Source organism: Zootoca vivipara, chromosome 6, assembly GCF_965207765.1.
Source record: "Zootoca vivipara chromosome 6, rZooViv2.hap1.1, whole genome shotgun sequence".
NCBI lineage: Eukaryota > Metazoa > Chordata > Lepidosauria > Squamata > Lacertidae > Zootoca > Zootoca vivipara.
Genome location: NC_142589.1, coordinates 82220475 through 82236924, shown reverse-complemented (window position 1 = coordinate 82236924; position 16450 = coordinate 82220475). Strand labels below are relative to the sequence as shown.

Sequence of the window (16450 nt, the reverse complement as noted above, 5' to 3'; positions counted from 1 at the left end):
TTCGCTAGAAAGATGGCCATTTATTTCAGAGTACACCCAACATTCATTTCCGTTTGCCCCAGAAGAGTAGCAGCACGGCCTGGAGCCTGAATGGAACATGATAACAGGATGCGAGAGACCGGTCCGGAGGCTATCTAGGAGAACACGGCGCGCGCCCCCATCCTCCCCCCTTTCCTGGCTGGGATGGCGAGGCTCACTTCCTTGGCTGCGCACAGGAGAGGCTGCTCAACAGGCCACCCAAGATCCTGCTGCTCCAGAAGAGTTCCTCCCCTGGAAAAAAGAGATCCCAGTCCATGGACACAGCGGTCCAAGCCTCGATGGGGATACTGCTGCTGGAACTTAAGGGAAGGATGAGACGGAGGGTGTCAGCTCTTGCAACCCCTGGCTTTGTGGGGCAAAGTCTGTGCCGCACCCTCGGGTGTGGCTGCCACCTCCAGAGACCAGAGCGGCTGAGGAGTCCGTTTCTGCAGGCAGTGTGGCTGTCCTTTGAAGGCGCCGGCGTCACTGCTGCTTGGAGCGAGGCCACAGCCGGCTTGCCAGGGAGCCCAGGAAGAGCTGCTGCTTCTTGTGCTGGGAGAGGTCAGAGAGGCGTTGCTGCTCTTCCTGCAAAAGGACACGCAACACAAACAGAGCCTGGTCATCACCAAGGAATCAAGAAGGCTGCCGCCCCAAGCCCTGCCGATCCCATTCCCATACATGTGGATGTGTCAAGGAGGCTAGCAGAGTAACTCAGCAGCCTGGCTCACATGCCACGTTAAGCCAGAGACTTGTTTTTAAACTGCCTTCATGCAGATGATCAGCAAACCTTGGTTGCTTGCCCAGGGTGGGCTTGGAGAAAAACAAACCACAAGCCCAGGATCGAATGGCAGGGCAGGGCAGACTCAGGTGCTTGTTTTGTTTGCAGGACCACAGCAGTGGAGGGGAAGAGCTGCGTGAACTTTTTTTTTTTTTTGCTGCATGCACCAGCATGCTGCTCACATCACAGTAAGCCATGGTTTGCTTTAAACTATGGTTTAATGTGAGGCTGAACTAGGCCACTGCGCGGAGAAGGCATTCTGCAGATCCTCTGAGGCACCTGCCTTCCCTTGATCCACTGGGAAGGAGAAAAAGGAGAACCAACCAAGACATGGCAATGGAAGGAAAAAAAATCTTCTGGGACCCCACTATCTGCAAAAGCCACTCTCAGACTAAGATCTGGATTCAGTGTGAGCTTTTTTTTGCACCATTTTTGCCCACTGGGTTGGCCTCACCATACGAGATGGTAGTGTTAATACATTGGGCTTTGAACATTCTAAATGAGCTAAAATATTTATACTTTATTAGCAGAGAAACCAGGAATTCCCAACAAAGTGACTGGGACAGTGACTCTGCAATCCCAGCACCCTGACCGTGTTTAAGGGCTTCACCATAGTAGCAGCCTCCCCCACCCAAAGAAAAAGCCCCCAGCCCTGACTCTGCACTCCTCCTCACCTGTTCCAGCTGTGACTGCCTGCGCTTGAATGCCTCCAGTGGGTCCTCTTCCAAGGAGTAGTTTTCCAGCACTGTCCGGACGTCTTCTACGCCACTCAAGGCAATGGCTGCCAGGCAAGAAGGAGGCAACAAGCATTAAAGGAGAATCAGCCTGGATCATGGAACACATTTTATGTATTAGTAACACAGTAGAGGGCAGCTTCCGTATGTCCCCGAGTCAGACCATTGCTCCATCTAGCTCAGTACTGTTTACTCTCTCCAGGGTTTCAGGCAAGGATCCTTTCCCCAGCCCTAGCCTTGGCAGTGAAGAAGGCAGAAGACCTGTCTCCTCCTTGGTTTCCTGTATTCCACCCAGCAGTGCCTACACGTTATGCAGCTCCTCTCTGCAGCGGTAGGAGTCAGAAATTTGCTGTGTTTCGAAACAGGAGATTGTCTGGCCTTGAAGTTCTGCACGCTGACACTGCCATGGATATGTGGAACAGGCACTCATTGAATACCCTTGGACAGGGTTTGGGAAACCTACAAATGCTTTGGGGCAGGCTCGTCCCACGACCTATAGCCCAGCTTTTCTCAACCTTGGGTTCCCAGGTGTTGCTGGAAAACTCCTCCCATCATCCCTGACTGCTGCCCCTGCTGGCTATGGATGATGGGAGTTGTAGTACAACGACATCTGGGAACCCAAGGTTGAGAAAGGCTGGGTTAGCCAGTTCCCGTGGAAGAGAGAACAAGCTTGTTTTCTGCTCTGGAGAGCAGGACTCGAACCAATGGAGTCAAGTTACAAGAAAGAAGATTCCAACTAAACCTCAGGAAAAACTTTCCGACAGCAAGAGCTGTTTGACGGTGGAACAGTCTCCCCCAGGAGGTTGTGGACTCTCCTTCCTTGGAGGTTTCTAAGCAGAGGTTGGATGGCCACCTGTCATGGATGCTTCAGCCAAGATTCCTGCATTGCAGGGGGTTGAACTAGATGGACCTTGGGGGTCCCATCCAACTCTACAATCCTGTAATTCTAGGATTCTATTTTGGGCGAATGTCTCCTTACTCTTCAGGAAGGCAGCAAGGTCGAAGAGTGTCCGGTCATCCGAATTCCCGTCCCACTTCTTCAGAGCCATGCCATTGAAGGGCTGCAGGCTGAATGCCTCCTTCTTGCAGTCCACCACCACCACTTTCGAAGGATCTCTGTTCAGGCAGGAAATATCCTAGCGAGAGGAAGACACAGAGGCAGGCTGGAGAGGTCACCAGCAGACATGGCTGGCTTCCCCCGAAAAAACTGAACAGGCATTTTAGGACGGGCCTGCACACTGCAAGAGATGCAGAAACTTTCCAAGGTGCAATTTCCCCAGCCTACTTGACAATAAGAGAAACGGGTCAAAGGCCCTGAGAGGTTCAAGAGAGCTTGAAATGGAAACTGTGTCTTGCAATCTAATACAGCCTTTGAATTTCCTGGTGAAGATTCCTCCCTGCCCCCCCTTCTGCTTCAGAAACTTGGTCTTTCCTTGGCGTTTTGAATTTAATATATAATCTTAATCCAGGTAACAATTTCTGCAATACAGGCACAGGACCTGCCTTGTGTCACAATAACGTTAAGATTGCTGTGACTTTCCTTCCAAATAAGAAACTTCAGGGGGCCAGGCAGGGAGAAATTGATTTGAATCTCCCTTACAATGCAAAACTATTTTCTTTGAAAGAATAAAAGCAATTCCTCTTTCGACTGTCCCATTAAATACTCCCCCCCACCCCCACGCCTCACTCACATGGGCATTCCAGCTGTATCAAAAGCTCCCTCATTATAGGATTGTTATTTCCTCTTTCCCCGCCTTCAACTCTGCAGCTACAGTACGAGCCTTCTGCAGTTTTACCACCTCTGAGGAACATCAGGACCACTCCTCACAGGAGGTGGGGGGAGAACTCCTTGCTCCCTTCCACAGCCTGCCTGCCTGCCTGCCACCCCTCCCCCCACCCCTGCCCCGCTTTCACTTAGAAAAAGAAAGAGAATCCACAACAGGCAGAAGCGCACATGCCATGGAGAGAAAAAGACACCCCACGGACTCTGGGGCAGCAGATGGGAGGTGCAGGGAGGGAGGGAGGGAGGAGGACAGACAGAAGGCAGGCTGGCTTGCAGCGACTACGCAAAGCCATCCGCACTCTATTGTGGAGCGCAGACACAGGGGAACCCGCATTGCGGAACATAAGGAGGGCACCTGCTGCTTCAGCCTCACACTCGCCTAGGCTGGGTAGAGGGGCCACAGGTTCGAAACACAGCTGTGGAGACAGGGCTGCAAGGGAGGCTCGGGTTGCTGCATAACGTCGTTTTGCAAGGAGATGCAGATAGGGAGGACCAGCGTCCCTTTGCCAGAGGCCCACTGGGAGCGTCGGGACATTCAAAGGGTCTCAGTCCCCCTTGCGGTGCATTCCTGTGGATTTTCACTCGCATTAAGCCCCTCTGGGTTCTCTGGAACTTAACCCTGTGCCAGTGTGAAGCGTCAAGATTCCAGCGTGCCAGTTCTCAGTGATTTTAAGGCAATACAGGAAGAGGCCAAGATCAAGATGCTCAGCCAGCACTCAGCATGCAACTGGTAAAAGGGTAAAGAATTCCTCCCGGCGCTCTCCTCTTTGGGACTCTGCGTCAAGCGCCAAGCCCACCCTCACCCCTAACTGGCAACAGCTCTCAAAGGAGGCACCGGGGATCCAACCTGGGAATCTAAGCGGGTGGTCTAATCGATGCTCACTAAAGAGCAAACCCTCCCAGAAGTATTAGATGCGTTTGCAGGTGGAGGGGAGGAAGAAAAAGCAAAATCCTGATTGTGAAAGACATAACTTTCCCCCAGAGGGATGACAAGCACAACCTGGTGCCATCCAGATGTCTCCACCCAGAGATAAACGTGCGCACGAACACACAAGGCCATAGACACCACTGGGGATTTCCCCCCACCCCACCCCACCTGCCGTGTAAAGCCTGGCTGCAAATACCTTCACGTGGTGCCCATCCATATAGCGTGTGGCATCGCGGAAAAGCCGGTAGGAGATGAACCCATGAGGGTCCACGCTGTCGATGAGGGGGAAAGCGGTCTGGAATGGAGAAGGGTAAAGCGGAATCATCTCACATGCCCCAAACATTTCCAAGATCTGTCTTTGGAACAGTGGGAAGAGCAAGTGAAGGTGCTTTCTATATGATGCCGTTTAGCTGCTTACTATACTTGCTCAGCAGGCCTTATCGGCACATTTATTTCCCGAATAAACACACAGCTTGATTACATGCACACACAAAAAGATAAAGCACGTGTCTCAAGGGTCTGGGTTGCCTATTCTTACACATCTTGTGTACGGTAAATCATGCAACTCAGGCACATCCTTTGGGGAACAAGCCGCATCCCCCCCCCCCCAAAGGATACTGTGCCAACCTGTGCCTCAGGTCTTGGCCAGCTGTGGAGCACTTTGCCACTAACGGGACTTGGCTGCGGCTTCTCATAGGCCAGGGCTGCCGCTTAAAATTCATCTGCCCCAGCTGCAACAAAACAGATCTCTCCTGTAACCTTCTGACAGTTTGACTTCACACCCAAAGGCACACTCTCCCATCAAGACAGACAGGTGCTAACATCCGGTTCAAAACTGGACAACTCTGCACCACTCCCCAAATATGCTCAGGCTAGGCTTTCGACAGAGCTTCCCTGCAAGGCATTCCATAAACGTGGGCCAGCTACCAGAAAACACCCTCTTTAATTTGTCTGCTCTCTTAGGAAGGGGTCACCGAGTGGTTGCTAAAACTGCGAAGCATTGCAGATTAACACACGTTGTCCTTTTGCCCCGTTTACCGGAGCCACAGCTCTGAACGCAGATAGCGCTTTAGACTTGGGTTTAACAGAATCACATGTGCTAAGAGCAAACAAGCCAGGCTGCTCCCTTGTCTTCTGCCCACAAGTCTCCTGGCCGTGCTGTTGTTCTCTCCCCACAAGGACAGGCCCACTCAATTAGCACAGTAATAGCCTGGATTCAATGGGCTGAATGGCGGTCCGACTGGACCCATACATATTCAAATGAGCAGCGGCACGCTCCCCTGTGGGACTCCCCTCCCGCCACTCAAGCGTGAGAAAGGAGAAGTGGAAGGGAGGAGGCTGACCCAGGAGGTGCTAGGCAGGCAGGCAGGCCCTCTCCTACAGGACACAAATTCCTGAGTCCGCTGCAAGGCTTTGGGGACCCCAACCACAACTGTGGGCCCCTGCCAGCCCCTGCACCATGCAGATGTGGGATGTGGCACCTGGCACAGAATTCAGAATCTCAAGAAGCCCAGTGTTTCTTTATTTTTTAATGAAACAGCAAACATCTAACATGGTTCCGGAGATAAGATGGGAACGTATGGGCAACAGTCTGCTGGCGGAAACAGCAGCTGGGGTGAAGCTTTCATGTCCTTGCCCCCACATCCATCAAAAGCAAAATATGGCAAGTGTGCTTGAGTTGCATGATTTACTGTAAACGTGTAAGATTTTTTTTTGGGGGGGGGCCTCCAGCCTTGATCTGCTTTCTCTGGGCTCTTACATTCACACAACCCTTTTAAGTCCTTCATTCTTACAACCCCCTTCACGGCTCTCCCACTTTCTAGCCCCCCTGAGTGGCTGCGGGTAGAGAAGCACCCCTGCAGCCCTCCTTAAAACACCCTGAACACCCACAAAATCACACCCACAAGAGGAGGAGAGAGGGTTTGTGTGGGAATACACTGCTGGAGGAGGAAAGTGGTGCACACCTATATTTCTGCCTAGGCAGAGCCATCTTTGCTTCCCGGGATGCTCCCAGCGTCAGCAGCTGACTCTGCCTTGCTCTACCGGTAGCTCAAGGACTAAGGAAGCCAAGCCATGCCTGGCAGGACGCAGCAACAGACCACTTACCATGCCTGTTTCAGAGGTGAAGATGACGATTTCAAAGAGAGGTGCCAACTGCTGGAACAGGTTGTCAATGCCTGGCCTCTTCTTGAAGCGCCAGCCGGTCACTAACTGGGGGGGGGGGGAGAGACAGCGTCAGGGCAGTTGGGGTACAAGAGGCGAGAAAGTGGAGCCTTGGGAGAAAGATACAGAACCAGCTGCACAGAAAGAGCACTTGCCAACCAGCATGGATCAATGCTGGCAGGAGACCAGGAAAAGTCCACAGCGCCCCCCCCCCCCGGGAAACAAAATACTAAGGCAGCTCTTACTGCATATCTCAGCTACTGCACTGCAAACAGGAGTGCAGACAACAGTCAATGGCTCCCCCTATACTGTCCGTCAAGGGACAGGCTACCATATCACTTAATCTGACCAAGCAATACTCAGATGGGGAGGGGGGAAATGAGTACGTTTGCTACATCTCCCTAAATGTTGCACCAGGGTGGATACGCACCGACCATTCCGGATGAAGGAGAACGTCTGTGAGTTCGATGACTAGAGTGTAAGGGGGCTGGTAATAGGGCTCCTTCAGGGGGTCTGGGAGCAACTTCGGACTGGTTGGCTCTATGATCATCTGCAAAAGACACAAACGGAGAGCAGCAGCAGTTAAGAAAGTGGAGGACAGGTCCTTCCTTCCTTTGGGGCGTCCAACTTAGAGGTTACCAGAGTGTAAGAGACAGAAGTTAGGCTGTCTCTGTCCACCTAGAGCATGGGTCGGCAAACTAAGGCCTGTGGGCCAAATCAGGCACAACTGCCTTCTAAATACAGCCTGTGGACGGTCCAGGAATAGCCACGTGGATCGCCAGCGCGCACGTTCTTTCCCTCTCCCTCACATGGCGGCAGCGCCTCCTCCTCCTGGCTTCTCCCCACCCTGCCTAGAGGAGGAAGGGGGCTGGGCTTTATTGGTGCCAGTCCCTCTCCACAGCCCTTTCACCCACTGCTCATCATCCCTCGTCCACCCCCCCAATATAGCCCAGCCCCCCACAAGGTCTGAGAGGCAGGGGACAGGCCCCCTGCTGAAAAGGTTTGAGGACCCCTGACACTGGGGCACAGTAGGGCTACCAGCCAAAGCTAATGGAGTTTAATTACTTTCTAACTATTATCTTTCATTATCTGATGTAAGACACCTTCAGTTCTGGTCTGGTAAAAAGGAGGGAAATAATTAACAGCAACAGCAACAGCAGCAGCTGCTGTTCTGGAGCTGCATAGAGAGGAGAGGATCCAGACTGCTTCAATTGTGTCCAAACAGTTGTTCTGCCTTATGGGAGAGGGCAAGTCAAGCCAGGACTGTACATTTTATTATTTCTTTCAATTAAGCGGAGAAACACAACACGAGAGTACAAGTGCAAGTCTTTCTTTTTTTTGCAAAGTCCTTCAAACTTTGCAGTTCGCTTTAAAGCCAGTCTTCACAGTATCCAGACAGACCAAAAAGCCAAGGTGTGTTCTTGCAGCTGCTACAAGGATAAAGTCTTTGTAGAGCGGACTCCCCCCCCCCCCAGCTGTGCCTGGTGATGGTCCTTAAAAGGAACATGAGCGCCCAAGCAAAGCAAAGCTGTCAGGCTCAAAGCAGCTTGCAAGCTGGCAATGGCAGAGTTCAGGCCAGCGATTTTATTACCCTGGCGGCAGATGGGATTCTCAGCACACAGCAGCAGCAAGAGGCACAGAGGTGTAAACCAGGAGCAGAAACCATACAGATACTGTCACAAGAAACTCAAGGCCTGTCAGGCTTGTTGATTGGTGGTCTGTTTCCTTTTTTTTAACCAGTCCATCCACCTGCACACACTTCAATCTCACAAGGGTCGTTTGGGAAGAGAAGATTGAGAGGTGATATGACAGTCATCTTCAGATATCTGAAGGGCAAGCTTGTTTTTTTGGGGGGGGGGAGTTGCTGCTCATGAGGGTAGAAACTGAGCCAATGGATTCAAATCACAAGAAAGGAGATTCCAACTAAACGTCAGGAAGAACGTTCTGCAGGGAAGAGCTATTTGACAGGTGAATGGACTCTGCTGGAACCTGGGCTGTTTTTTAAGCAGAGGCTGGATAGCCATCTGTCAGGGGCTTTTTACCTGTGATTCCTGCATTCCTTTGTGTAAGATTTGGTTTAAATAAAACTAGCTCATCGGTAAGATGCCTAGAGTCCATCTTCAAAAGCCACTTATAAGTTCTGAGCTTTGTGTGTGTGTGGAAAAGAAACAACTGTTTTCAATATACAAACCCATAATAAGCCATGACATTGGCTTAAATGCAGAGCATAAAGCCGACAGAAGAAAGAGTTCAGAGCCACTGGCACACGCACACAAAGGCTCTGGGTGCCCTTGGGCTGAAATCAACAAAACTGCTGCTAAGAATTCAGAGTAGCAGCATCCATTTGCAAACAGGTGTTGCAACGGGAGAAAACAAAACCAGCTTTTCTTCTGGTCACGGCACTTAATACTGGCAAAGGAGTGTTAAGGTCTCATTGTGTTTCTCCACAACCAGGAACAGATCTGAGGGCCTGAGCACTTGGGACACAGAAGTGCCTGCACAGCGACTTACCTTTTTCAAAACCCAGTTAGGATACAGTTCCTGCCAACACTTAGGGGAAGCCTCACTCACCTGCCGGTAATCTTTAAAGTATTTGTAGGATCTTCGGAGCTGCTGGATCACTACTGGATCTGAAAGCCAATTGAGAAATAGTTTGCAAAAATGGCAAGGCACCTGAGTTCATGCTCTGCACGTGTCTGAACTTCATTTCTTCCCTCCAAATCCTTGGGAGGGGATTTCTTGTCAAGGAGGTAGTAGACTTTAGTCACGTAGATGTACCTTTCTGCTTTAACTGTCAAGGCTTCAGGCAGAGAATCTAGGGGGACCTAGCAAAACAGTATCAGCTCCCTCAGAAATCAAGAACTACACTTCCTGGGGATCTTTTTTTTGGGGGGGGGGCTGGATAAGCTATTCCAGTTATATCTGTTCCAAGCCAGTTTATGTTCAACCTCGCTTGTTGTTTCATTTATCACTGGGAAGAAAAAACTCCCCCCTGGACTGAAAAGCGTTCCCAGAACCAAGAGAAGTTATATTTAGCTGTGATTCCTGCCTTTGCAGGGGATTGAGCTAGATGACACTTTGGGTCCTGTCCAAGTCTGCAATTCTATGATTCTGTTGCTGCTGCAGCTAGTAAGCGTAAGGCTGCCAAAAGTTAAATCTATCTGTGAATGGGTATTAACCAAGCACAGCTCTGTGGCTGGCAGCTTAGCCGGGGCTCCCTGTTCTGTAACACCCCCTTTCCAGTCCCCCCCAAGCCATCTGATGCAGTTTGAACATATGCGGAGTCCTGCAGTCCTTCCAAAAGAATACTAATGGATTCCTCAATTACCAGCTCACTTAAGCAGAGGTCAGGCTGAAGAAGAAAGAGCGTGTGAGCAGAGACCACAGTCCCACACCAGCGCTGTTAACTATCCCTCTGAGATTACAGCTTCAGCATCTTAGCGCCAGGGTTATTCAAACAGAAACTGTAAGTTAATCAATCAAAGGCAGGCGCATTGAATGGAGCGTAATTTGGGAGCCATTGTCATGATAATTCAAGCTGAGCAGCTGGGGTGGATGACTGGCTGCACCAACACACAAGCGAAAGGGATTCAGGTGTCTGCTGGGGGCTTATATGGTGGAATTTGGCTGAGAGGCTGCTGCCGGCCACCACCAGACTGAAATGCCTCATTTTTAAACAGTTGGCTGCAACAGGAAGGAATGAAGTTAAACTGGTATTAATGCTCATCCAACTTGGAGACACCAGAATCTGTTCTAAGTTTTAGATCAATCTCTTCTCTTGTTCAACAGAGCCTGTAAGAAGAAACAAGGCTTTACTTGAGGAGGCTCGGTGCACCACAGAAAGATGCAACTGGCCACGATAATACGGTCTATGTCAGGGGTCCCCAAACTACGGCCCCCGGGCCGGATGCGGCCCAATCGGCCTTCCAATCCGGCCCGCGACGACCCCCGCCGCCCGCTGCCGCCGCCCGCTCTCACGGCGCGCGGCGCAGCGGCGATCTGAAAAATCGGCAAAAAAATCGCCGAAAATCCTTTGTGCGCATGCGCACGGGCCTCTCCCGACCCGGAAGAGGTCATTTCTGGTGCACTTCCGGGTCGGGGGAGGCCCATACGCATGCGCACAAGCGATTTTCGCCGATTTTTTTTCCGCCCGTGTGCGTGTGCGCATGCGCACGGGCGAGCACTCCCCCGCCCTCCGGCCCGCTGCGCGCGCACTCCCCTGCAGTCCGGCCCACCGCGCGGTCGGCGCGGCGGGCACCGGCCCGCCGCTCCGTAAGTCTGGGGACCCCTGGTCTATGTTGTCGACTGATTTCAAAGCGAGTTGCTACTTTTGTTTGGAAGCTGCCTGGAAAGCCACACCGCTTCAAACACTTGCTTCAATGTCTGCACATTTCTAGTGACCTATGATGTTACGCTATAAAAAAAATTAAGGCCATTAGTTTTGTTTTCTAGAAACCAGCTTAAAAATTCTGGCAGGCATTCGCTGGTCAAGAACAAAGGAGGACAAAGCTCAAATAATTGGTATTTATTTACATAAACTGTAACTGCCCTAAAGCTTTTGATATCTGGTTTGCTGCAACCAAGGACAGGATCAGTCTTCCAGCTCTGTATATGTAAATAGGCTAGATAATTAGAAGGGGGGAGGGGGTTGGCAGCATAATTTAGATCATTTTGCACCATATATTAAATTATCTAATAGACTGGATTTCTCTGACTCAGGGAATGCTCTCCTCCCACTCATCCACCTGCACTTGGGAGCTTCTGAAGAGGCTTTGCTTTGGCTTCCATCTGATGTACATTAGCCCCAACAACAGACGTGGGAAATAAAATAAAATAAAATAAAAATAATAATAATGTGCTGCCCGTCTGATTGGGTTGCCCCAGCCACTCTGGGCGGTTTCCAACAAATTAAAACATCAAACACAGTAAAACGTCAAACATTTAAAACTATACCTTTGGCCCTCTGGATGCCGCTGAACTGCAACTCCCATCATCCCTGGCAACTGGTCATGTTTGACGGGGCTGATGGGAGTTGTAGTTCAGCAACACCTGGTGGGCTATGGGCTCCCCAGCCCTGCTCTATAAGGAGCAGGGCTTTCGCTATGGCAGCCTTAAATTTCTCTCCTGAGATCCAGCTCCTCCCTGCTGTCTTTTCAAAGGAAGCTGAAGACAGTCTTTTTTTTTTTAAACATCCTTCATTTTAAAGATGCTTGGCTTTGTTTCTTGCGCTGCTTCTGCTTCTGTTTATTGAACCTGGGCTATTGATTTCACCTGCCTGTTTACTGCTGTTTCCATTCTATGTTGTAAAATGCTAGCACAGCATTTCCCAAACTTGGGTGTCTTCAGCTGTTTTTTTTTTTGGATTACAATTCCCATCATCCCTGATCACTGGTCTTGCTAACTAGGGATGATGGGAATTGTAGTCCAAAAAAACCCAAGTTTGGGGAACGCTGTGTTAAGACACCTCACAATGAATGATGGGCTATTTTAAAAGCTAAGCGACTTCAGCTTGGGAAAATATTCCTTAGGGTGAAGTAAGCTGACTGTTAAATAAGTGTGTGTAAAAGATACAAGGAGAGTGAAGAAGCCCCTTCATGGATCAATGCCTTGTCGTGGCGAAGGGGCTTGAATAACTCAGAGAAGCTATGAGCTATGCCATGCAGGGCCACCCAAGATGGACAGGTCATAGTGGAGAGTTTTGACTAAACGTGATCCACCTGGAGAAGGAACTGGCAAGCCACTCCAGTATCCCTGCCAAGAAAACTCCATGGACAAAGACAACAGGCATATAAAAGTTATGACGCTGGAAGATGAGCCCCTCAGGTCGGAAGGCGTCCAACATGCTACTGAGGAAGAGCGGAGGACAAGTACAAGTAGATTCAGAGCTGATGAAGCAGCTGGGCCAAAGCCGAAAGGACGCTCAGTTGCGGATATGCCTGGAAGCGAAAGGAAAGTCCGATGCTGTAAAGAAAAATATTGCATAGGAACCTGGAATGTAAGAACCATGGATAGAGGTAAGCTGGATGTGGTCAAAAATGAGATGACAAGAATAAATATCGACATCCTGGGCATCAGTGAACTAAAATGGAAGGGAATGGGTGAATTCAGTTCGGGTGACTATCATATCTACTACTGTGGGCAAGAATCCTGTAGAAGAAATGGAGTGGCTCTCATAGTCAACAAAAGAGTGGCAAAAGCTGTAATGGGATGCAATCTCAAAAATGACAGAATGATCTCGATACGAATCCAAGGCAGACCTTTTAACATCACAGTAATCCAAGTTTATGCACCAACTACCGGTGCTGAAGAAAGTGAAATTGACCAATTCTATGAAGACCTACAACACCTTCTAGAAATGACACCAAAGAAGGATGTTCTTCTCATTACAGGGGATTGGAATGCTAAAGTAGGGAATCAAGAGATAAAAGGAACAACTGGCAAGTTTGGCCTTGGAGTTCAAAATGAAGCAGGGCAAAGGCTAATAGAGTTCTGTCAAGAGAACAAGCTGGTCATCACAAACACTCTCTTCCAACAACACAAGAGACGACTCTACACATGGATATCACCAAATGGGCAGCATCGAAATCAGATTGATTATATTCTCTGCAGCCAAAGATGGAGAAGCTCTATACAGTCAGCAAAAACAAGACCTGGAGCTGACTGTAACTCAGATCATCAGCTTCTTATAGCAAAATTCCAGCTTAAACTGAAGAAAGTAGGAAAAACCACTGGGCCAGTAAGATACAATCTGAATCAAATCCCTTATGAATACACAGTGGAAGTGAGGAACAGGTTTAAGGATTTAGATTTGGTGGACAGAGTGCCTGAAGAACTATGGATGGAGGCTCGTAACATTATACAGGAGGCAGCAACGAAAACCATCCCAAGGAAAAGGAAATGCAAGAAGGCAAAATGGCTGTCCAACGAGGCCTTACGAATAGCGGAGGAGAGGAGGCAAGCAAAATGCAAGGGAGATAGGGAAAGATACAGGAAACTGAATGCAGATTTCCAAAAAACAGCAAGGAGAGATAAGAGGGTCTTCTTAAATGAGCAATGCAAAGAAATAGAGGAAAACAATAGAATGGGGAAAACCAGAGATCTGTTCAAGAAAATTGGAGATATGAAAGGAACATTTCGTACAAAGATTACCATAATCAAGGACAAAAGTGGTAAGGACCTAACAGAAGCAGAAGACATCAAGAAGAGGTGGCAAGAATACACAGAGGAATTATACCAGAAAGATACGGAGGTCTCGTACACCCCAGGTAGTGTGGTTGCTGACCTTGAGCCAGACATCTTGGAGAGTGAAGTCAAATGGGCCTTAGAAAGCACTGCTAATAACAAAGCCAGTGGAAGTGATGATATTCCAGCTGAACTATTTAAAATTTTAAAAGATGATGCTGTTAAGGTGCTACACCCAATATGCCAGCAAGTTTGGAAAACTCAGCAATGGCCAGAGGATTGGAGAAGATCAGTCTACATCCCAATTCCAAAGAAGGGCAGTGCCAAAGAATGCTCCAACTACCGCACAATTGCGCTCATTTCACATGCTAGCAAGGTTATGCTTAAAATTCTACAAGGCAGGCTTAGGCAGTATGTGGACCGAGAACTCCCAGAAGTGCAAGCTGGATTTCGAAAGGGCAGAGGAACCAGAGACCAAATAGCAAACATGCGCTGGATTATGGAGAAAGCTAGAGAGTTCCAGAAAAACGTCTACTTCTGCTTCATTGACTATGCAAAAGCCTTTGACTGTGTCGACCACAGCAAACTATGGCAAGTTCTTAAAGAAATGGGAGTGCCTGATCACCTCATCTGTCTCCTGAGAAATCTCTATGTGGGACAAGAAGCTACAGTTAGAACTGGATATGGAACAACTGATTGGTTCAAAATTGGGAAAGGAGTACGACAAGGTTGTATATTGTCTCCCTGCTTATTTAACTTATATGCAGAATTCATCATGCGAAAGGCTGGACTAGATGAATCCCAAGCAGGAATTAAGATTGCCGGAAGAAATATCAACAACCTCAGATATGCAGATGACACAACCTTGATGGCAGAAAGTGAGGAGGAATTAAAGAACCTTTTAATGAGGGTGAAAGAGGAGAGCGCAAAATATGGTCTGAAGCTCAACATCAAAAAAACCAAGATCATGGCCACTGGTCCCATCACCTCCTGGCAAATAGAAGGGGAAGAAATGGAGGCAGTGAGAGATTTTACTTTCTTGGGCTCCTTGATCACTGCAGATGGTGACAGCAGTCACGAAATTAAAAGACGCCTGCTTCTTGGGAGAAAAGCAATGACAAACCTAGACAGCATCTTAAAAAGCAGAGACATCACCTTGCCGACAAAGCTCCGTATAGTTAAAGCTATGGTTTTCCCAGTAGTGATGTATGGAAGTGAGAGCTGGACCATAAAGAAGGCTGATCGCCGAAGAATTGATGCTTTTGAATTATGGTGCTGGAGGAGACTCTTGAGAGTCCCATGGACTGCTAGAAGATCAAACCTATCAATTCTTAAGGAAATCAGCCCTGAGTGCTCCCTGGAAGGACAGATCGTGAAGCTGAGGCTCCAATACTTTGGCCACCTCATGAGAAGAGAAGAATCCTTGGAAAAGACTCTGATGTTGGGAAAGATTGAGGGCACTAGGAGAAGGGGACGACAGAGGACAAGATGGTTGGACAGTGTTCTCGAAGCTACGAACATGAGTTTGACCAAACTACGGGAGGCAGTGCAAGACAGGAGTGCCTGGCATGCTATGGTCCATGGGGTCACGAAGAGTCGGACACGACTAAACGACTAAACAACAACAGAGTGAAGAAGGGTTACAGAGAGCAATTCCGGTGCTCCCAGTGCAAGGACTGGGACAGAGCAGCTTACACAAAACGTGCCAACAGGAACCTGTACAACTTTCTGTCAATGAGTGGATGAGATTGGGGAGTTAACTGAAAATCTGGACGGCAGGGAAAGTGGTGGGAAGTGTAAATGGGGTGAGGAGGGGTGGGGGTGGGGAAGAGAAATAATAAATCTATTGTGGGCAACAATGGGGCCATGACTGGAGAATGCCTTTTAATCTGCTGGGAGCATATGCCAGGCCAGCTGAAAGAAGCTGGTGAAAGAAGCTTCCTATCCCAGGCAAAAAAAAAACAACCCCCAAAAACAAGGAACACAAAAAAACCCACCCTCCCCAAAGCCGGACTCCCCTCCCTACTGGTTTCCTACACATTTAATCAGAAAAGTTCCCCTAACTGGGCAATCTGCTTTCTGAAAGCCCTGCACTAAGTTCCATCTGGCCTTCTATTGTACAGACTCCCCCCCCCCAAGAGCCTCCATTTGCTTTTGAAACTCCTGGACTACGAAAGCCTATTAAATAAATAAATAAATAAATAACCCCACTCATGTGCAAGTATTTCAGGACAAGGGAGCTAGAAATAGCCTGAGTGTCTTCACTAAAGCAAGCTCAAAAGTGTGCATTTTTGGCAAGGGGCAAATGCTGTTGACGATGTACCAGGGAGGGGCTGCTGGGAAGAAGACTGTTGCTCAGCGGAACGGGACCCTCGAAGACACCCAAAGTTAAGAGTCGAAACTAAGCACTCCAAGTAGCGTTCTGAGGAGAGAATCACGTCTGCCCCCCCCCCCCCCGTGGGCCAGAGGCTCACACAGGGTGTCGTCCCAGTTAAACTGGGAGCTGCAAAGCAAAATCTCAGGCAACCAAGACACGCCAATGGTACGGAAAAGGCGAGGCCTCCGCAAACCTGATTCTCTCCAGGTATTTGTGACGACAACCCCCGTCATCGCTCTGGGCCACTGGTCATTCTGGTGTTTGAAACACCTGAATGGGCACCAGGTTGGAGGAAGCTGCTTTAGAGTCTGGCCCAAAGCTCTTGCTCCCCACAGGATTCTGTTTTGAAATCTGCCTCTCCACCTGCCCCTCTCTCTTCAAAAAGCGGAATGGCTAAAGAGGACATCTGGAATGCCTATGGCTTTGCCTTGCCCCGGGGGATAGGCACACACACGCTCGCACCCCCCTCTCCCCTGTCTCTTCATTC

General features: G+C 49.3%; 1 protein-coding gene across 1 annotated transcript in view; it reads right to left on the bottom strand.

Annotated features, from left to right (window-relative positions):
- The window catches only part of TIMM50 (translocase of inner mitochondrial membrane 50), a 37464-nt gene continuing 21014 nt past the window's right edge, over nucleotides 1-16450 (bottom strand). The window contains exons 5-11 of the mRNA XM_060275460.2: nucleotides 8976-9034; nucleotides 6835-6954; nucleotides 6348-6452; nucleotides 4438-4536; nucleotides 2510-2666; nucleotides 1471-1577; nucleotides 1-603 (exon numbers count right to left, since the gene is read on the bottom strand). Of these exons, the coding sequence (XP_060131443.1) occupies nucleotides 502-603; nucleotides 1471-1577; nucleotides 2510-2666; nucleotides 4438-4536; nucleotides 6348-6452; nucleotides 6835-6954; nucleotides 8976-9034 (749 nt within the window). The 3' untranslated portion in view covers nucleotides 1-501. The remainder of the gene's footprint in view (nucleotides 604-1470; nucleotides 1578-2509; nucleotides 2667-4437; nucleotides 4537-6347; nucleotides 6453-6834; nucleotides 6955-8975; nucleotides 9035-16450) is intronic.